This window comes from Branchiostoma lanceolatum, chromosome 19, assembly GCF_035083965.1.
Source record: "Branchiostoma lanceolatum isolate klBraLanc5 chromosome 19, klBraLanc5.hap2, whole genome shotgun sequence".
Classification (NCBI taxonomy): domain Eukaryota; kingdom Metazoa; phylum Chordata; class Leptocardii; order Amphioxiformes; family Branchiostomatidae; genus Branchiostoma; species Branchiostoma lanceolatum.
The window spans coordinates 9,472,858-9,495,392 of NC_089740.1; the positions used below are offsets into that span (position 1 = coordinate 9,472,858).

The 22,535-nt window shown below is 39.7% G+C and overlaps 1 protein-coding gene and 1 long non-coding RNA gene across 2 annotated transcripts; one reads left to right on the plus strand and one right to left on the minus strand.

Moving 5' to 3' along the window:
• Positions 1 to 1,711: 1,711 nt before the first annotated feature.
• Positions 1,712 to 4,765, minus strand: LOC136426018 (kelch-like protein 24a). The gene is made up of 2 exons (XM_066414951.1): positions 4,664 to 4,765; positions 1,712 to 3,942 (listed from the first exon to the last, which is right to left on the minus strand). The coding sequence occupies exon 2, from the start codon at positions 3,937 to 3,939 to the stop codon at positions 2,182 to 2,184; it is 1,758 nt and encodes a 585-aa protein (XP_066271048.1). The 5' UTR covers positions 3,940 to 3,942; positions 4,664 to 4,765; the 3' UTR covers positions 1,712 to 2,181.
• Positions 4,766 to 20,479: 15,714 nt separating this feature from the next.
• LOC136425345 (uncharacterized) lies at positions 20,480 to 22,479 on the plus strand. Its single transcript, XR_010754002.1, has 3 exons — positions 20,480 to 20,638; positions 21,192 to 21,387; positions 22,340 to 22,479. It is a non-coding gene; the product is annotated as an uncharacterized lncRNA (long non-coding RNA).
• The last annotated feature ends 56 nt before the right edge of the window (positions 22,480 to 22,535 follow it).

Sequence of the window (22,535 nt, forward strand, 5' to 3'; positions counted from 1 at the left end):
TTTAAGGGCTGGCTATTCTCCGTAAGGACGATGTCCCCATAGCTCAAATGGCTGGAAATTTATAATCTCCAAGCAGATCTACACGGGGCGCTGAAAATCATATATGCTAGCCAGAGAAGTTCCAGTCAGCCATATAAGCTCCAGTCAGCCCCGATTTTCAGCGCCCCGTGTAGATCTGCTTGGAGATTAGGAAATTTAAACCTCAGTAAAACTCCTGGTTCTAATTTAGTTGCTGACTGGGAGACCCCGTTTCAATCCTGGGACAGGACGTCTCGATTGGGGCTGCACCTGTCTTTCGGAAGGGACATAAAAATCAGGAGGTCTCACCAATGGGAATGGGCACGGTAATGGGGAAGTGCTATTAGCCACTCCCTGTAAAAGTATGCCCTACTACTGAAACAGCCACAAACAGTTTCTCCAAGAGTTCAAAACTCCCGGCACGACTGACCTTATAAGGTCACTTCCGTTCACATCGCCGTGCCACCTGAGCGGCGTCTGCTTTGATATGTAAATCTTCTAAAAATAGTGCACTATAAAGGTAGAGGCAACATCCGTGTAACTTTAGACAGACGAGCTGGCTTTCTGTGAGCTAGGCTGTCACATGCCTTTCCGTCGTCTTAGCGTTTAAGGTTGAGAAGATAGTTACTGTAAGTTCGCGTGGTTTTTATTTCACGGTAGGGAGAAAATGGAGTGTTCGCGGTGGTTTTGATTTTGCGTTTGAAGCAATAGTAGCGATACAGTCATATGTGGGAAAACGTTTGCGGTGGTTTTAGGTTTGTTCTGAAGAATTCACCGCGAGAACCGCCCACATTAAACCACCGCTGAACTTTTCTGCATTTCAAGTGTCAAGTGTGGGGCACATTTAGCATCCGAGCATGCAGTGATTTCCGCAGAAAAGATGAGATGCAAGGGGTTTCTGAAAACGCATGTCTATAGTGTATAAACATCAGCAATGTATTTTACAAGGTATAAGCTTTTACGCTATCGAAGTGCTTTTAAAAGGTCAATAAGATAGCAGGATACGTAGTACCAATTGTAGGACACGTTTTCTGGCGCCCGAGCAGTTATCAGTTCTTGGAACCAAGGCTAATGTACAAATATTAAAAACGCCTGCTTTGTAGTACACGTTTGAAAAAGAATGCCTTTTAAAACCAATCGTTGTCATTTAGAATTCGAAACGGTTTCTGAGAAAAATTATCGAGATTATAGAATTGTCATAAAAAGGATGATTGATTACGATTATTTATCGAACGAATTTTAAAACATATAGATCACTGGATTTCCATCTTTTATGTCATTCAACTTCAAGTATATAAGTATACAGGAAAAAATGTAGGAATATGTCTGTCGTTTCCTCATATCATATATTGATTTTTTTAAAACTTCGGAGAGACAGCACGAAATTTGCATATTTAAGCGTCATTTTTACACCGCATTCAACAATAAGTATTAAAAAAGGATCTATCGTTGGCTTTAAATTTGCGATTTTCTCCTTAATTCAGCAAAGTCTACATAGCGCTTCCCCTGCGCCTCCCGTAAATCGCAGCGAGCTGAAAGCGCCACCTAGCGGATATTTACATTCGCCAAGGTTATGTTTTCGGTGCCAGTTTGTGTGTATGTGTGTGTGTTTATGTGTGTGTGTGTGTGTTTATGTGTGTGTGTAGACAGAAACAAATTTACCAAAATTTACTTATGGAATATCAGAAAACAGTTCAATCAGGAAGAACTTTATTTAACTTTAAGGCGATCAGTATATCTTGATCTTTAATTTTGTACCCAATTCTCCTTCACTCACTAGTCTTCACATTTCTTTTACAAGACATACCCCTCATGAAATGCACTCAGCAAGTATGATGGACTGGTTAAGAAAACCAACTGAGTTTTGAATGCAAAAATGCTTTCTCACATTCTCAGAGCAGCAATCTGTATCCAAAATAATGAAAAAAGGGCAAGTTCAGGGTGTCACAATCTCATCCGTGAACATTCCTGGCCATAAGGACTCACCCCAAATGGACGATATGCACAGACTTTCACTGTACTTTCTATATATAGCAATGTTAACATAGTTGATAAAAAGACATTGAATCTTCGAATATGCTGTATACAATTAAGATAAATTAGCCATGAACAAATGTGAACTGTGACCTGTCACAAGAAAACCCTTAAAGCATATTTACCAGATTACAGTTTGGGGATAGTTACACTGATGTGTTCCCACAATGGAATTGGTAAATCTTTAACCCTGATCATTGTATCACTTTTCACATTGTAACACTGGACCTTACAGGAACCAATGGAGCAGCCTTCATCTTCATACATACCTCCAGTAATGTAGATCTCAGACCCACATACAGTGGCACTACTTAACTCCCATGGAGCTATTGAATCAGCCATTTGCAAATAGCAGTCTTCCTGAGGATCATAGCACAGTACATGGTCTAAGTTCACTGACTTTCCACCAACCAAATAGATCCTAGAGTTAAATGTGCAAGCATTTATGGATTGCATTAAGTTTGGCAATGGTGTTGCAAAAGTCCATACATTCAGAGTAGGGTTGTAACACTGAACTTCAGTCCTTCCCCTGTAGCTGATCTGACCACCAAACACATAGATTTTTTCACAACATGTAGATATGCCAAAACAGCTGACTGCCTGTAGAAGCGGTGCTACCTTGTCCCAACTGTCTGTCAACTCATTGTACACTTCTGTCACCTCTACATGTGACTGATTAAAAAACTGCTGCCTATGATCCCTGATGCCACCAACAACGTACACCTTTCCCTGCAATACCGCCATCCCATGATCATATCTTCTCCTCCTCAGGGATCCCAGCTTCATCCAAGAATTAAGAGATGACCTGTACCTCCATGCTTGAGATGGAGACTTCCTTCCCCCTGTCACAATCACGTCATTCTTGACAACACACGCGGCAGTTCCTGTGCTGTCATGAAGGGGCTCTGGTAGTGGAGTACTGTGTACAAGATTGCCATGGAGGTCAAGTCTGTACATATTACAGTTCATTTCCATCATGTCTTCTCCTTTGTCTTTGACACCACCGAAAATCAGAATTTCTCCTTGAAAAATTTGACAACATCTTTCCTGTACAGTTTGGTCCTGTATCAGTTCCTGGATTCCAGAGACTGCTCCCAGCACCTTGTCTGTCTTCATAATGTTCTTGAGATAGTGTTGATCCACATGTGAAAAACGAACGCACTCAAGCAGCTCCTTGAGGTAACCTTGACGTTCCTCAAGATCATGTCCGACCCAAAGCAGGATCACCTCCAACACTCGTTCTTCTTTCTCGGCATGAAGGTCATCTTTTGAGATGTACGTCTTCAGAAAGTTGACAGGCAACTCAAGGAACTCTTCAGTTGTGCACACATATTCAAAAAATTTCAAAGCAAAACTTCTTGCTATGGCAGACAAATATGTACAGGACACTTTGTCTGCCAATGCCCAAGTTACCAAACATGTCTCCGGGTCCAAACGGGCTGCTAGAAAATTTTCACATCCCTCTTCAACACGCCCAACCTGCAGCATGTTGGCTGCTTCATACAGAGGCTGGACATTATCAGTGGTGATGCAGACTTTTGAAGTGTAAGCAAAGTCCACTAACAGTTGTAGCGCCTCCCCATCCACCCCTCCTATCTCTATCTTAGCCTTCTTACTCTCATTGTGGGCTCCACTGAACATGGCGTGAAAGTAGTCAGAGCAGGCGGACAGAACCAAGCGATGACAGGGGATCTCTTTTCCTTCAGCACACAGAGTCACGTCCACCAAGTGACCCTCAGACCGCCAATCCTGTAACCGCTCGAGAAACCAGGCTGGATATATTTTACTGTAATCATACACCATTTTTTTACCCACAGTCTCATTGTCATCTAATGTCTTACTGACTTCTGCGGTCTGCTCGTTGTCAACTGACTGGGAGTTGTCCATTGCCTAATAAACAGAGGGAAACAGGTCAATCAGACACAATTTCATTTGAGAAAGTAAAACAGTTAATAAAGCACAATGAAATCAATCATTATATCAATCAAAAGCAAGGACCATGTGCCTCAAAATACTGTCAACGCATTATAGTTCATGAGGATTTAATTCCGCGCTAGGGAGAAAGTACAAGTGGACTGTTTGCTGTGGTTTTAAGTTTGCATTTGGAACAAATGATAGTAGCGCTACAGAAACACTTGTCAGAGTGAAACCAAGATAGCAAAGAGCGCACCGCGAAAACCATTCACTATCCCTGCCTCTAGGATTATATCTAACAATACTTAACATCAACGGACTGAATGTCGCCTATTGCCTTTAACAAAGAAAGGGAAAAAAGCTGCTCAAACAAAACACAATTTCAGTTTAGAAAGTAAAACAGTAGCACAATGAATATCAATCAAAATCAAGGACCATGTGCCTCAAAATATCTTAGGATTATATATGACTATATCTAATTTGGATTGAAGAACCTGGCCAAAGCTTGCCTACTTGACAGATAACCAGAGTAAAACCAATCACGTCAATAGTGGGAGCAACCAAACACACATGTATATGCTCCGCTCGTGTGCCCCCCTCCCCACATGAATTTCTGAATCGATTTCTCGTTAAGTGCAAGGCTTTGACGTGAGTTACGTTCGTTTTGATACACATGTAGTATCAAACATATACCTACACTCTTTTGGAGCCCGGAGGAGCTGAAAATTGTGGCAAAATGAGCAAAATAATGTCAAAACGTTTACAGATCTTCACAAGTTCGCGCCAACATACAAGTCAGGGTTACGGGAGCATAGTATCTGTACCATTTATGCAAATATTCTTAATACATATGCAAATTTATTATCTATTCTAATTACATATAAAGAATATATAACAAATAGTGTACAAACCTTCATGGAGAAAACATGGAAAAACCATGGAGAAACCTTGAGATTCATGGAGAATCCTTGAGATTCATGGAGAAACCTTGAGATTCATGGAGAATCCTTGAGAAACCTTGAGATTCATGGAAAAACCTTGAGATTCATGGAGAAACCTTGAGATTCATGGAAAAACCTTGAGATTCATGGAGAATCCTTGAGAAACCTTGAGATTCATGGAGAAACCTTGAGATTCATGGAGAAACCTTGAGATTCATGGAGAAACCTTGAGATTCATGGAGAAACCTTGAGAATCGTGGAGAAACCTTGAGAATCGTGGAGAAACCTTGAGATTCATGGAGAAACCTTGAGAATCGTGGAGAAACCTTGAGAAACCTTGAGATTCATGGAGAATCTTGGAGAAACCTTGAGATTCATGGAGAAACCTTGAGATTCATGGAGAAACCATGAGATTCATGGAGAAACCTTGAGAATCGTGGAGAAACCTTGATAAACCTTGAGATTCATGGAGAAACCTGGAGATTCGTGGAGAAACCTTGAGATTCATGGAGAATCCTTGAGAAAACCTGAGATTCATGGAGAAACCTTGAGATTAATGGAGAAACCTGGAGATTCATGGAGAAATCTTGAGAATCGTAGAGAAATTTTGAGAAACCTTGAGATTCATGGAGAAACCTTGAGATTCATGGAGAAACCTTGAGATTCATGGAGAAACCTTGAGATTCATGGAGAATCCTTGAGAAACCTTGAGATTCATGGAGAATCCTTGAGATTCATGGAGAAACCTTGAGATTCGTGGAGAAAACTTGAGATTCATGGAGAATCCTTGAGAAAACTTGAGATTCATGGAGAAACCTTGAAATTCGTGGAGAAAACTTGAGATTCGTGGAGAAACCTTGAGAAAACTTGAGATTCATGGAGAAACCTTGAGATCCATGGAGAAACCTTGAGAAACCGTGAGATTCATGGAGAAACCTTGAGACTCATGGAGAAACCTTGAGATTCGAGGAGAAAACTTGAGATTCATGGAGAATCCTTGAGAAAACTTGAGATTCATGGAGAAATCTTGAGATTCATGGAAAAACCTTGAGATCCAGGAAGAAACCTTAAGAAACCTTGAGATTCATGGAGAATCTTTGAGAAACCTTGAGATTCATGGAGAAACCTTGAGATTCATGGAGAAACCTTGAGATTCATGGAGAAACCTTGAGAATCGTGGAGAAACCTTGAGAAACCTTGAGATTCATAGAGAAACCTTGAGATTCGTGGAGAAACCTTGAGATTCATGGAGAATCCTTGAGAAAACCTGAGATTCATGGAGAAACCTCGAGATTCATGGAGAAACCTTGAGATTCATGGAGAAACCTTGAGAAACGTTGAGATTCATGGAGAAACCTTGAGATTCATGGAGAAACCTTGAGATTCATGGAGAATCCTTGAGAAAACCTGAGATTCATGGAGAAACCTTGAGATTCTTGGAGAAACCTTGAGATTCATGGAGAAACCTTGAGAAACGTTGAGATTCATGGAGAAACCTTGAGATTCATGGAGAAACCTTGAGATTCATGGAGAAACCATGAGATTCATAGAGAATCCTTGAGAAACCTTGAGATTCATGGAAAAACCTTGAGATTAATGGAGAAACCTTGAGAATCGTGGAGAATCTTTGAGAAACCTTGAGATTCATGGAGAATCTTTGAGAAACCTTGAGATTCATGGAGAAACCTTGAGATTCATGGAGAAACCTTGAGATTCATGGAGAAACCATGAGATTCATAGAGAATCCTTGAGAAACCTTGAGATTCATGGAAAAACCTTGAGATTCATGGAGAAACCTTGAGAATCGTGGAGAATCTTTGAGAAACCTTGAGATTCATGGAGAATCTTTGAGAAACCTTGAGATTCATGGAGAAACCTTGAGATTCATGGAGAAACCTTGAGATTCATAGAGAATCCTTGAGAAACCTTGAGATTAATGGAGAATCCTTGAGATTCATGGAGAAACCTTGAGATTCGTGAAGAAAACTTGAGATTCATGGAGAATCCTTGAGAAAACTTGAGATTCATGGAGAAATCTTGAGATTCATGAAGAAACCTTGAAATTCGTGGAGAAACCTTGAGATTCGTGGAGAAACATTGAGAAAACTTGAGATTCATGGAGAAACCTTGAGATTCATGGAGAAACCTTGAGATCCATGGAAAAACCTTGACAAACCTTGAGATTCATGGAGAAACCTTTAGATTCATGAAGAAACCTTGACATTCATGGAGATACCTTGAGATTCATGGAGAATCCTTGAGAAACCTTGAGATTCATGGAGAAACCTTGAGATTCATAAAGAAACCTTGAGATTCATGGAGAAACCTTGAGATTCATGGAGAAACCTTGAGATTCATGGAGAATCCTTGAGATTCATGGAGAAACCTTGAGAATCGTGGAAAAACCTTGAGAAACCTTGAGATTCATGGAGAATCTTTGAGAAAACCTCGAGATTCATGGAAAACTTTGAGATTCATGGAGAAACCTTGAGATTCATGGAGAAACCTTGAGAATCGTTGAAAAACCTTGAGAAACCTTGAGATTCATGGAGAAACCTTGAGATTCGTGGAGAAACCTTGAGATTCATGGAGAAACCTTGAGAATCGTGGAGAAACCTTGAGAAACCTTGAGATTCATGGAGAAACCTTGAGATTCATGGAGAATCCTTGAGAAACCTTGATAATCATGGAGAAACCTTGAGATTCGTGGAGAAACCTTGAGAAAACTTGAGATTCATGGAGAAACCTTGAGATCCATGGAGAAACCTTGAGAAACCTTGAGATTCATGGAGAAACCTTGAGATCCATGGAGAATCCTTGAGAAACCTTGAGATTCATGCAGAAACCTTGAGATTCATAGAGAAACCTTGAGATTCATGGAGAAACCTTGAGATTCATGGAGAAACCTTGAGAATCGTGGAGAAACCTTGAGAAACCTTGAGATTTATGGAGAAACCTTGAGATTCATGGAGAAAGCTTGAGATTCATGGAGAAACCTTGAGATTCATGGAGAATCCTTGAGAAACCTTGAGATTCATGCAGAAACCTTGAGATTCATAGAGAAACCTTGAGATTCATGGAGAAACCTTGAGATTCATGGAGAAACCTTGAGAATCGTGGAGAAAACTTGAGAAACCTTGAGATTCATGGAGAATCTTTGAGAAACCTTGAGATTAATGGAAAAACCTTGAGATTCATGGAGAAACCATGAGATTCGTGGAGAAACCTTGAGAATCGTTGAGAAACCTTGAGAAACCTTGAGATTAATGGAGAAACCTTGAGATTCGTGGAGAAACCTTGAGATTCATGGAGAATGCTTGAGAAAACTTGAGATTCATGGAGAAACCTTGAGATTCGTGGAGAAACCTTGAGATTCATGGAGAAACCTTGAGAAACCTTGAGATTCATGGAGAAACCTTGAGATTCATGGAGAAACCTTGAGATTCATAGAGAATCCTCGAGAAACCTTAAGATTCATGGAGAATCCTTGAGATTCATGGAGAAACCTTGAGATTCATGTAGAAACCTTGAGATTCATGGAGAATCCTTGAGAAACCTTGAGATTCATGGAGAAACCTTGAGATTTGTGGAGAAACCTTGAGATTTATGGAGAATCCTTGAGAAAACTTGAGATTCATGGAGAAACCTTGAGATTCACGGAGAAACCTTACGATTCATGTAGAAACCTTGAGAATCGTGGAAAAATCTTGAGAAACCTTGAGATTCATGGAGAATCCTTGAGAAAACCTGAGATTCATGGAGAAACCTCGAGATTCATGGAGAAACCTTGAGATTCATGGAGAAACCTTGAGAAACGTTGAGATTCATGGAGAAACCTTGAGATTCATGGAGAAACCTTGAGATTCATGGAGAATCCTTGAGAAAACCTGAGATTCATGGAGAAACCTTGAGATTCTTGGAGAAACCTTGAGATTCATGGAGAAACCTTGAGAAACGTTGAGATTCATGGAGAAACCTTGAGATTCATGGAGAAACCTTGAGATTCATGGAGAAACCATGAGATTCATAGAGAATCCTTGAGAAACCTTGAGATTCATGGAAAAACCTTGAGATTAATGGAGAAACCTTGAGAATCGTGGAGAATCTTTGAGAAACCTTGAGATTCATGGAGAATCTTTGAGAAACCTTGAGATTCATGGAGAAACCTTGAGATTCATGGAGAAACCTTGAGATTCATGGAGAAACCATGAGATTCATAGAGAATCCTTGAGAAACCTTGAGATTCATGGAAAAACCTTGAGATTCATGGAGAAACCTTGAGAATCGTGGAGAATCTTTGAGAAACCTTGAGATTCATGGAGAATCTTTGAGAAACCTTGAGATTCATGGAGAAACCTTGAGATTCATGGAGAAACCTTGAGATTCATAGAGAATCCTTGAGAAACCTTGAGATTAATGGAGAATCCTTGAGATTCATGGAGAAACCTTGAGATTCGTGAAGAAAACTTGAGATTCATGGAGAATCCTTGAGAAAACTTGAGATTCATGGAGAAATCTTGAGATTCATGAAGAAACCTTGAAATTCGTGGAGAAACCTTGAGATTCGTGGAGAAACATTGAGAAAACTTGAGATTCATGGAGAAACCTTGAGATTCATGGAGAAACCTTGAGATCCATGGAAAAACCTTGACAAACCTTGAGATTCATGGAGAAACCTTTAGATTCATGAAGAAACCTTGACATTCATGGAGATACCTTGAGATTCATGGAGAATCCTTGAGAAACCTTGAGATTCATGGAGAAACCTTGAGATTCATAAAGAAACCTTGAGATTCATGGAGAAACCTTGAGATTCATGGAGAAACCTTGAGATTCATGGAGAATCCTTGAGATTCATGGAGAAACCTTGAGAATCGTGGAAAAACCTTGAGAAACCTTGAGATTCATGGAGAATCTTTGAGAAAACCTCGAGATTCATGGAAAACTTTGAGATTCATGGAGAAACCTTGAGATTCATGGAGAAACCTTGAGAATCGTTGAAAAACCTTGAGAAACCTTGAGATTCATGGAGAAACCTTGAGATTCGTGGAGAAACCTTGAGATTCATGGAGAAACCTTGAGAATCGTGGAGAAACCTTGAGAAACCTTGAGATTCATGGAGAAACCTTGAGATTCATGGAGAATCCTTGAGAAACCTTGAGAATCATGGAGAAACCTTGAGATTCGTGGAGAAACCTTGAGAAAACTTGAGATTCATGGAGAAACCTTGAGATCCATGGAGAAACCTTGAGAAACCTTGAGATTCATGGAGAAACCTTGAGATCCATGGAGAATCCTTGAGAAACCTTGAGATTCATGCAGAAACCTTGAGATTCATGGAGAAACCTTGAGATTCATGGAGAAACCTTGAGATTCATGGAGAAACCTTGAGAATCGTGGAGAAACCTTGAGAAACCTTGAGATTTATGGAGAAACCTTGAGATTCATGGAGAAAGCTTGAGATTCATGGAGAAACCTTGAGATTCATGGAGAATCCTTGAGAAACCTTGAGATTCATGCAGAAACCTTGAGATTCATAGAGAAACCTTGAGATTCATGGAGAAACCTTGAGATTCATGGAGAAACCTTGAGAATCGTGGAGAAAACTTGAGAAACCTTGAGATTCATGGAGAATCTTTGAGAAACCTTGAGATTAATGGAAAAACCTTGAGATTCATGGAGAAACCATGAGATTCGTGGAGAAACCTTGAGAATCGTTGAGAAACCTTGAGAAACCTTGAGATTAATGGAGAAACCTTGAGATTCGTGGAGAAACCTTGAGATTCATGGAGAATGCTTGAGAAAACTTGAGATTCATGGAGAAACCTTGAGATTCGTGGAGAAACCTTGAGATTCATGGAGAATCTTTGAGAAACCTTGAGATTCATGGAGAAACCTTGAGATTCATGGAGAAACCTTGAGATTCATAGAGAATCCTTGAGAAACCTTGAGATTAATGGAGAATCCTTGAGATTCATGGAGAAACCTTGAGATTCGTGAAGAAAACTTGAGATTCATGGAGAATCCTTGAGAAACCTTGAGATTCATGGAGAAACCTTGAGATTTGTGGAGAAACCTTGAGATTTATGGAGAATCCTTGAGAAAACTTGAGATTCATGGAGAAACCTTGAGATTCACGGAGAAACCTTACGATTCATGTAGAAACCTTGAGAATCGTGGAAAAATCTTGAGAAACCTTGAGATTCATGGAGAAACGTTGAGATTCGTGGAGAAATCCTTGAGAAAACTTGAGATTCATGGAGAAATCTTGAGATTCATGGAGAAATCTTGAGATTCATGGAGAAACCTTGAGATTCATGGAGAATCCTTGAGAAACCTTGAGATTCATGGAGAAACCTTGAGATTCATGGAGAAACTTGAGATTCATGGAGAAACCTTGAAATTCAGGGAAAATCCTTTAGATTTATGGAGAATCCTTGAGAAAACTTGAGATTCATTGAGAATCCTTGAGATTCACGGAGAAACGTTGAGATTCATGGAGAAACCTTGAGAATCGTGGAGAAACCTTGAGAAACCTTGAGATTCATGGAGAATCCTTGAGATTCGTGGAGAAACCTTGAGATTCATGGAGAATCCTTGAGAAAACTTGAGATTCATGGAGAAACCTTGAGATTCATGGAGAAACCTTGAGATTCATTGAGAAACCTTGAGATTCATGGAGATACCTTAAGAAACCTTGAGAAACATTGAGATTCATGGAGAAAGCTTGAGAAAGCTTGAGATTCATGGAGAAACCTTGAGATTCATGAAGAAACCTTGAGAAACCTTGAGTTTCATCGAGAAACCTTGAGATTCATGGAGAGACCTTGAGATTCATGGAGAAATCTTGAGAGCCCTCAAGATTCATGGAGAAACCTTGAGAAACCTTGAGACTCATGGAAAAACCTTGAGAAACGTTGAGATTCATGGAGAAACCCCAAGATTCATGGAGAAACCTTGAGATTCAAGGAGAAATACTTGATAATCATGGAGAAACACATTGAGAATGATGGAGAAACCTAGAGATTAATAGATAAACCTTGAGAACCATAGAGAAACCTTGAGATTCATGGAGAAACCTTGATATTCATGGAGAAATCTTGAGGTTCATGGAGAAACCTTGAGAACCATAGAGAATCATTGAGAATCACAGAGAAACCTTAAGATTAATGGAGAAACATTCAGTTGACATTCGTGGAGAAACCTTGTAATTCGTGGAGAAACCTTGGCAATCATGGAGAAACCTTCAGATTTATTGAGAAACCTTGAGAATCATGGAGAAACCATGACATTCATGGAGATTCATTCCGAAGCATGGTGAAAATGCTGAAGATTAATGAAGAATTCGTTAGAGTCTATTGAGAAAGCCGGAGATTCGTTAAGATTCATCGAGAAACATGGAGATTAATGGAGAAACATGGAGATCAGTTTGGGTGGTAGCGCGTGTGCGGCGAGTGTTACCATCTATCCCTAATTTAATGAATATGACACCTCGGCTTGGAGGAGAATTTATATCACCCCTACACTTCGGGGGTCTTAATGTATGTAACCTATTTTGACAATTTCATACCGATCTTGCCCACACTTATTTGACTATTGACCAATTTCTGCTTATCGCTCTGTAGCTCTGATTTATAGTTGGCTGTAGGAACATCGTGACACACTATCCTGGGTCAGCATAGCCTTGTTGGCGATGTCAGGATTGACTTTGAAAATTGAATACCTTTGCGCAATTCCTTTATTCTAAAGCTTTTCAGGTATGACTGTGGCCTTACAAACCTAACAAAGTAAAGTAAGAGGGTAAATGTGCTGAAGTAGACATGTTTTGTGTAATTTTATCCTGCGATAGAAATGACGACATATGGATTTTGGCTTATTTCCTGACAATAATGGAGTCCCGTCCACCCTGTGTCAGGTCTTTAGTATCAGCCCTTGCGCCCTCGGTGAGACTAGAAATTCGTCGTATGGTAGCATATACAGAGGACAAGTAAAAGGACAAGTGTTTTTTTTTTCTGTAAGCGTCATTTTCCTTGTCGTCTTTTTTTGAGATCGACACGTCCAAGTACAGTCAAACCTGCCCAAAGCCCCACCGGGGGACCGAGCAAAACGGCCACGATGGACAGGTGGTCACCATATGCATGCAGATGATTCACTCACAGCATGTTTCCAGGTCGAGGTGTTCAAATACAGTGTACTACATGGATGGATGTTGTTGTTGTTTTTTTCTTCATTTTAGACAGCATGACCCCCGCCAGGTTCAATTCTCATTGACAGAAATATCCTACAAAAATTACGTTTGCCGTTATCGCTGTAGTTTGTGTATAACGTTACACCATGTACAAATTTTCGTCATAATTTGTACTACAAAAGCCAACATTTCCGCGAAATCCGACCGCAAAACACACTTGAAAATGAGGCGGTCGCCATAGGAAGGGATAAGTATAATCTGTATTTTTCTAAATGATTCATCATGAATCTCAAGGTTTCTCCTTGAATCTCAAGGTTTTTCCTTAAATCTCAAGGTTTTTCCATGAATCTCAAGGTTTCTCCAAGAATCTCAAGGTATCTCCATGAATCTCAAGGTCACGGTTCTCAATATTTCGCCATGAATCTCAATGTTTCTCCATGAATCTGACAGATTCTCCATGAATCTCAATGTTTCTCCTTTCAAGGTTTCTCCATGATTCTCAAGGTTTCTAAAGGATTCTCAAGGTTTGTCAATCATTGTCAATGTTTCTCCATGATTCTCAAGGTTTCTCCTTGAATCTCAAGGTTTCTCCACGAATCTCAAGGTTTCTCTTTGATTCTCAAGGTTTAGCGTTGAATCTCAATGTCTCTCTATGGTTCTCAAGGTTTCTCCATGAATCTCAAGTTTTCTCCGGGAATCTCAAGGTTTCTCCATAAATCTCAAGATTTCTCCAGAAATCTCAAAAATTCTTCATGAATTTCAAGGTATCTCCAGGAATCTCAAGGTTTCTTCATGATTCTCCATGAATCTCAAGGTTTCTCCGTGAATGGCAAGGTTTCCCCATGAACCTCATTTGAATGTACAAATTGCTGTCGTCAGCCTTTACGACTTGATATGAGCCAAATTACGGGCACCATCGATGCTTTCTTCACTTTCCCACAACAAGTATCATGTTTCACGAAAAATGCACCTCAAAATTACTTATAGGTTTTGACTTAGAAAAAATTATGGCAATGGGTGGTCCGAAGAGTCATAAAAAACGGCTGTCGCCTGCGGAGACATGCAAAATTTAAAAAGCAGCAGAGAATGTAACAATTCAGTTCAGAGAATGACCGGTTAACTGGTGAATCCAGCTACTAAGGCCCTCCGACAAATCATGTCAGATCGCTCCTGTCACTGTTCTTGTACGCTGTGCAAGGCGGTTTATGCCTGTCGCCCAAAACGGTAAGTTCCGTTACTGTTTAAAGTAAGACGTTCCTGACATTTAGATATGCCACATATAAGGTGCCAACCTGTTGTTTTTATGACGACTTAAAGCTTTTGTGGCTTTTAAAAGGAACAAATAAGAAGTGTTTGCTATCAGTTGTGAACCACCTCCTCGAACAAATGACAGTGCAGTGATGAATGTAATCTCCGTTACCATTGTTCGATGCTCTCTGTGTTGTTAACAAGGCCTGGTGTAGGAACGCTGCCGATTTTCTAAATGCCCGTACAAACATCCTTTTAATAATAAAAGATGGAACGCAAAAACGGAAATCCCTTTGAAGGAAAAGCCGAAGTTTTACTGCAGTAAGCTCCGTTACCGGTAACGGAGATTACACCTGTTGCGGAAAATACATAATCTGGCGCAGAACTTTTTGTAGTTGTGCACCATAATGCAAAAGCGTTTGAACTAGAATAGAAAAATATAGATTCAACTGAGAGAAACCCCCTGTAGGGTTATCATATTCCAATTTTCTACTCTTTCTTCCAAATTTTGTTTCCAAAGTTGAATTCTTTTTAAACCTCAAGACAATAAGTAATCTATAGCCTTTGATATGTTTGAAGAAGAAAAGAAATCAGAAGTCGATCAATTACAACTTGGCGACTTACGTCTGGTGAACATGTCTTTTGGCGACAGTATGTAATCTCCGTTACCGTTTTTCCGCGATTCCCCATCCGTTCCAAATGCTTTACTGCTCCTAAGCAGTGTTAGTTCGCAACATTGAATATGTTATAGATGTTGTAAGAGTTAAATTATTCGGATCAACGGAGGATGGAACGTTTTGCAAGAACTATCAGATTCCGTCCCTGGTAAATATCTATCTCAAACAAGTCGAAATGCAAAAACAAATCCAGACAATATTAATCCTGAATGAAACAGTTATAAAGCAATCGTCAGCACGGCACTAAACTCGACAGACGCTTTCCCAGAGATACTGACTCCTCAACTAAAGGTTTTGAAGGCGATGTCACGACATGAAAGCTCCAAAATTGAAGTATCTTATTACTGATGTTCAACATTTTTTCAGCAAAAATATGGGTAAACTCCAAGGACATCTTATCAAAGCATAGAAATTTTCGGCATCTTTCCATGATAAATTAGCTGTAATATTTTGGGGATCATAAAAGGAGATGTTCAGCTAAAAAATGAGGGAAGGTTTGCTTGGAAAATGAGCTGATCAATGTTTCGACCCTAAAAATCGCTATTTTGCACATTTCATTGAGAACGAGGGCTCAATGTATCTCCATGAATCTCAAGGTATCTCCATGAACTTCAAGGTTTTGTCAATGAAGCTCAAGGTTTCTCAAGGTTTCTCCATGAATCTCAAGGTTTCTCCGTGAATGGCAAGGTTTCTCCATGAACCTCAATGTATCTCCATGAATCTCAAGGTATCTCCATGAATCTCAAGGTTTTGTCAATGAAGCTCAAGGTTTCTCAAGGTTTCTCCATGAATCTCAAGGTTTTTCCATAAATCTTAATGGTTCTCAATGTTTCTCCATGATTCTCCATGAATCTCAAGGTTTCTCCATGAATGTAAGGGTTTCTCCATGAACCTCAAGGTTTCTAAAGGTTCCTCCACGATTTTCCGTGCTTCTCCATGGTTCTCGAGATTTCTCCACGATTCTCAAGGTTTCTCCATTAATCTCAAGGTTTCTCCATGAATCTCAAGGTTTCTCAAGGATTCTCCATGAATCTCAAGGTTTCTCCATGAATCTCAAGGTTTCTCAAGGTTTCTCCACGATTCTAAAGGATTCTCTATGAATCTCAAGGTTTCTCCATGAATCTCAAGGTTTCTTTATGAATCTCAAGGTTTCTCCATGAATCTCAAGGTTTCTCAAGGTTTCTCCATGGATTTCAAGGTTTCTCCATGAATCTCAAGGTTTCTCCATGAATCTCAAGGTTTCTCAAGGTTTCTCCACGAATCTCAAGGTTTCTCCATGAATTTCAAGGTTTCTCCATGAATCTCAAGATTTCTCCATGAATCTCAAGTTTTCTCAAGGATTCTCCATGAATCTCAAGTTTTCTCCACGAATCTCAAGGTTTCTCCATGAATCTCAAGGATTCTCCATGAATCTCAAGGTTTCTCAAGGATTCTCCATGAATCTCAAGGTTTCTCCATGAATCTCAAGGTTTCTCCATTAATCTCATAGTTTCTCCATGAATCTCAAGGTTTCTCAAGGTCTCTCTACGATTCTCAAGATTTCTCCATGAATCTCAAGGTTTCTCCATGAATCTCAAGGTTTCTCCATGAATCTCAAGGTTTCTCAAGGATTCTCTATTAATCTCAACGTTTCTCCATGAATCTAAAGTTTTCTCCATGAATCTCAAGGTTTCTCCATGAATCTCAACGTTTCTCAAGGTTTCTCCATGAATCTCAATGTTTCTCCATGAATCTCAAGGTTTCTCCATGAATCTCAGGTTTTCTCAAGGATTCTCCATGAATCTCAAGGTTTCTCCACGAATCTCAAGGTTTCTCCATGAATCTCAAGGTTTCTCAAGGTTTCTCCACGATTCTCAAGCTTTCTCCATGAATCTCAAGGTTTCTCCAGGAATCTCAAGGTTTCTCCATGAATCTCAAGGTTTCTCAAAGATTCTCCATGAATCTCAAGGTTTCTAAGGTTTCTCCATGGATCTCAAGGTTTCTCCATGAATCTCAAGATTTCTCCATGAATTTCAAGTTTTCTCAAGGATTCTCCATGAATCTCAAGTTTTCTCCATGAATCTCAAGGTTTCTCCATGAATCTCAAGGTTTCTCAAGGTTTCTCCATGAATCTCAAGGTTTCTCCATGAATCTCAAGGTTTCTCCATGAATCTCAAGTTTTCTCAAGGTTTCTCTACGATTCCCAAGATTTCTCCATGAATCTCAAGGTTTCTCCATGAATCTCAAGGTTTCTCCATGAATCTCAGGTTTTTTCAAGGATTCTCCATGAATCTCAAGGTTTCTCCAAGAATCTCAAGGTTTCTCCATGAACCTCAAGGTTTCTCAAGTTTTCTCCACGAATCTCAAGGTTTCTCCATGAATCTCAAGGATTCTCCATGAATCTCAAGGTTTCTCAAGGATTCTCCATGAATCTCAAGGTTTCTCCATGAATCTCATAGTTTCTCCATGAATCTCATAGTTTCTCCATGAATCTCAAGGTTTCTCAAGGTCTCTCTACGATTCTCAAGATTTCTCCATGAATCTCAAGGTTTCTCCATGAATCTCAAGGTTTCTCAAGGTTTCTCTACGATTCCCAAGATTTCTCCATGAATCTCAAGGTTTCTCAAAGATTCTCCACGATTCTCAAGGTTTCTCCATGAATCTCAAGGTTTCTCCATGAACCTCAAGGCTTCTCAAGGATTCTCTATTAATCTCAACGTTTCTCCATGAATCTCAAGGTTTCTCCATGAATCTCAAGGTTTCTCCATGAATCTCAAGGTTTCTCCATGAATCTCAAGGTTTCTCAAAGATTCTCCATGAATCTCAAGGTTTCTCAAGGATTCTCCATAAATCTCAAGGTTTCTCCACAAATCTCAAGGTTTCTCCATGAATCTCAAGGTTTCTCAAGGATTCTCTATTAATCTCAACGTTTCTCCATGAATCTCAAGGTTTCTCCATGAATCTCAAGGTTTCTCCATGAATCTCAACGTTTCTCAAGGTTTCTCCATGAATCTCAATGTTTCTCCATGAATCTCAAGGTTTCTCCATGAATCTCAGGTTTTCTCAAGGATTCTCCATGAATCTCAAGGTTTCTCCATGAATCTCAAGGTTTCTCCATGAATCTCAAGGTTTCTCAAGGTTTCTCCACGATTCTCAAGCTTTCTCCATGAATCTCAAGGTTTCTCTATGAATCTCAAGGTTTCTCCATGAATCTCAAGGTTTCTCAAAGATTCTCCATGAATCTCAAGGTTTCTAAGGTTTCTCCATGAATCTCAAGGTTTCTCCATGAATCTCAAGGTTTCTCCATGAATCTCAAGATTTCTCCATGAATTTCAAGTTTTCTGAAGGATTCTCCATGAATCTCAAGTTTTCTCCACGAATCTCAAGGTTTCTCCATGAATCTCAAGGTTTCTCCATGAATCTCAAGGTTTCTCAAGGTTTCTCCATGGATCTCAAGGTTTCTCCCTCCATGAATCTCAAGGTTTCTCCATGAATCTCAAGTTTTCTCAAGGTTTCTCCACGAATCTCAAGGTTTCTCCACGAATCTCAAGGTTTCTCCATGAATCTCAAGATTTCTCCATGAATCTCAAGTTTTCTCAAGGATTCTCCATGAATCTCAAGTTTTCTCCTCGAATCTCAAGGTTTCTCCATGAATCTCATGGTTTCTCCATGAATCTCAAGGTTTCTCCATGAATCTCAGGTTTTTTCAAGGATTCTCCATGAATCTCAAGGTTTCTCCAAGAATCTCAAGGATTCTTCATGAATCTCAAGGTTTCTCAAGGATTCTCTATGAATCTCAAGGTTTCTCCATGAATCTCAAGGTTTCTCCATGAATCTCAAGGTTTCTCCATGAATCTCAAGGTTTCTCCATGAATCTCAAGGTTTCTCCATGAATCTCAAGGTTTCTCCATGAATCTCAAGGTTTCTCAAGGTTTCTCTACGATTCCCAAGATTTCTCCATGAATCTCAAGGTTTCTCCATGAATCTCAAGGTTTCTCCATGAATCTCAGGTTTTTTCAAGGATTCTCCATGAATCTCAAGGTTTCTCCAAGAATCTCAAGGTTTCTCCATGAATCTCAAGGTTTCTCAAGGTTTCTCCATGGATCTCAAGGTTTCTCCCTCCATGAATCTCAAGGTTTCTCCATGAATCTCAAGTTTTCTCAAGGTTTCTCCACGAATCTCAAGGTTTCTCCACGAATCTCAAGGTTTCTCCATGAATCTCAAGATTTCTCCATGAATCTCAAGTTTTCTCAAGGATTCTCCATGAATCTCAAGTTTTCTCAAGGATTCTCCATGAATCTCAAGTTTTCTCCTCGAATCTCAAGGATTCTCCATGAATCTCAAGGATTCTTCATGAATCTCAAGGTTTCTCAAGGATTCTCTATGAATCTCAAGGTTTCTCCATGAATCTCAAGGTTTCTCCATGAATCTCAAGGTTTCTCCATGAATCTCAAGGTTTCTCAAGGTTTCTCTACGATTCCCAAGATTTCTCCATGAATCTCAAGGTTTCTCCATGAATCTCAAGGTTTCTCCATGAATCTCAGTTTTTTTCAAGGATTCTCCATGAATCTCAAGGTTTCTCCAAGAATCTCAAGGTTTCTCCATGAACCTCAAGGTTTCTCAAGGTTTCTCCACGATTCTCAAGGTTTCTCCATGAATCTCAAGGTTTCTCCATGAATCTCAAGGTTTCTCCATGAATCTCAAGGTTTCTCCAAGATTCTCCATGAATCTCAAGGTTTCTCCACGAATCTCAAGGTTTCTCCATGAATCTCTAGGTTTCTCAAGGTTTCTCCACGATTCTCGAGGTTTCTCCATGAATCTCAAGGTTTCTCCACGATTCTCAAGGTTTCTCCACGATTCTCAAGGTTTCTCCACGATTCTCAAGGTTTCTCCATGAATCTCAAGGTTTCTCCATGAATCTCAAGGTTTCTCCATGAATCTCAAGGTTTCTCCATGAATCTCAAGGTTTCTCAAGGATTCTCCATGAATCTCAAGGTTTTTCCATGAATCTCAAGGTTTCTCCATGAATCTCAAGGTTTTTCCATGAATCTCAAGGTTTCCCAAGGATTCTCCATGAATCTCAAGGTTTCTCCATAAATCTCAAGGATTCTCCATGAATCTCAAGGTTTCTCCATGGTTTTTCCATGTTTTCTCCATGAAGGTTTGTACACTATTTGTTATATATTCTTTATATGTAATTAGAATAGATTATAAATTTGCATATGTATTAAGAAGTATTTGCATAAATGGTACAGATACTATGCTCCCGTAACCCAAGTCAGAGGTCGACATGCACGGGCGCGGTGCATTGTGGGAATAGCTCTTGACCTTATAATTTATGAGTAGAAAAATACCACTTTTTGTCAGTTTATCGAGGTTCTACCTGGCGATGTAAAGCGTCTATATCTGTCACCAGCTCCTGCATTCTTGTTGATTATGGAACCATTGTTTTTACTGATTGGTGGGAACCGGTCACACATGACGTATGATGACGTAAATTTACTTTATTTGATCACCTTATCATAAAAGTACGACTTCCATACGGTGGACCCTACGAGTACTGTCTCTACTGAAAATGTCATCTACCACGAAGATGTTCGTTCTATTCACTCTCGCTGCAGTGTTTTTCATTCAAGGAGGTAGGTTCCATTTCAAATTTTAACAAGACAAAGGCGCAAAGTCAACGGTTCGAGAATCTCAATATTGCACAAACGACGACAACTAGCAGCTTCGAAAATAGTCTCATACACGTTACCATTGAAAAGGTTCCATTTCTTGACAACATAAAACGCCAAATTTCATTTTGTTTCGCTCCTGACTTGTAATCGGATGCCAGTGTCGTCATAAAATTATGAACCATCAAAGTTTGAAAATACCAATGTTCAAACTTCATAAATCCCAAAAGCAGCGTTTCTTTGCAAAGAAACGATTATCTAAACCGAAACGGTGGATTGCTCATTCCTTGACAAAGACTGGCGCTGCTCAGCTGAAAAATTGAGTAAGTCTTATCTGTCTTTTTAGCTTTGGTGCCAGCCTTACTAAAGCTAGCTCTACTCCGCTCCCTCGGTCGCTCCCGTAGCCAGCTACCGTATACGGCGGTGCGCATGCATTGAGCAAACTCGTAAATACATGTCACAGTTAAAATTCTGCTGCAGAATATATTATGATTATTTTCAAATGTTTGTCTCGTAGCCGATGCAGAGGTCCGTGACAGTTGCCCCACCTACCCGCTAAACCTCGCCTGGGGCTGTGCCTACCAGGACGCCTGCTTCTCCTTCAAACTCGGCAGCAGCCGCTTTAACTTCCTGGGGTTCGGCTGTTCTGAAGGGACGATCTGCTGTCCCGGCCCGTGCGGACATCGCTGTCTTACCCCCGTCTAAGTCATCAGGTAATACCAGTTAACTATCTTTATTAACCTAACTATTTATTAATCATTCATCAACTAGCTTTGATCTGTCCGTGTGGCAGACGATGTGAGGCTCCCGTCTAAACAACTTAATTCTATCTATTGAATTTGCATTATCTAGCTCTGCTCGGCCCGTGAGGTAGATTTATCTGTCTTATCAGCCAATAACTAACCTAACTTAGCTAACCTAACCATGCCTATTGACCACTCATCAACTAGCTCTGTTCGGCCTATGTGGTATGCAATGTCAGCTAGACTCGAGCTGTTAATCGCTATTGAAACTTTTTTTATATTAGAACTTTTTAAAGATTTCAATACTTGAAATTTAGAAAACAACGTTCATAATTAGTCAGCTCCACAATACAAGTATAAACTATTGCAAAGAATGATCTTTTGTGAGACGAACGTTATTTTGGTATGTGTAGTAAACAAGAGGCCATTTTTAAGAGTATAATTGTATTTTTTATTGCTATCGGCTATAGGCATCCGCGCTTCCATTAATTCTATTTGTGCTATATGCGTACCTATCGAAACCTTCTAATCAGAAGTTATCTAAAAAGTACACAAAAGTCTATTAGGACGTGGGAAGCAGCATGTGTGTTTATCTTCCAGCTGATAAACACATTACGTAAACCCAAGGAATACAAAGGAGATCATTCAACCACTGTCGTTGAATTCCACTGCACACTAAACACATAGAGAAGGGATGTGCAGCCAAAATGCAATCTTTTTCTAAGGTTTTAATAAAAATGTCTAAATACATAGTTACAAATAACGTACACGACACGATGGAGTAAACAGTGCGATAGATAGAACGTGAACTACACTACATGATTTGTACTCAATAGAAATGATTCCTACACATTAAAGACAGTGTTGTCCATGTCACATGCTAATACATTATGATGATTGAAAATTTCACTTTTCTATCTAGGTCACTCCATCGAGGATAACGCTGTCTATAGGAGACTCCTGGCGACACACAAAATGATTGCATTGGTGAGACATCCCTATTTGGTCTTCCTTGGTCTTCTAAAATCTGTTTGTCACGTAATCAAATGTGGAAAATAACAATTGTGTGCGTGTGTTACTTGAATATGTAGAGTAACCTAACCAACTTATCAGCGTCA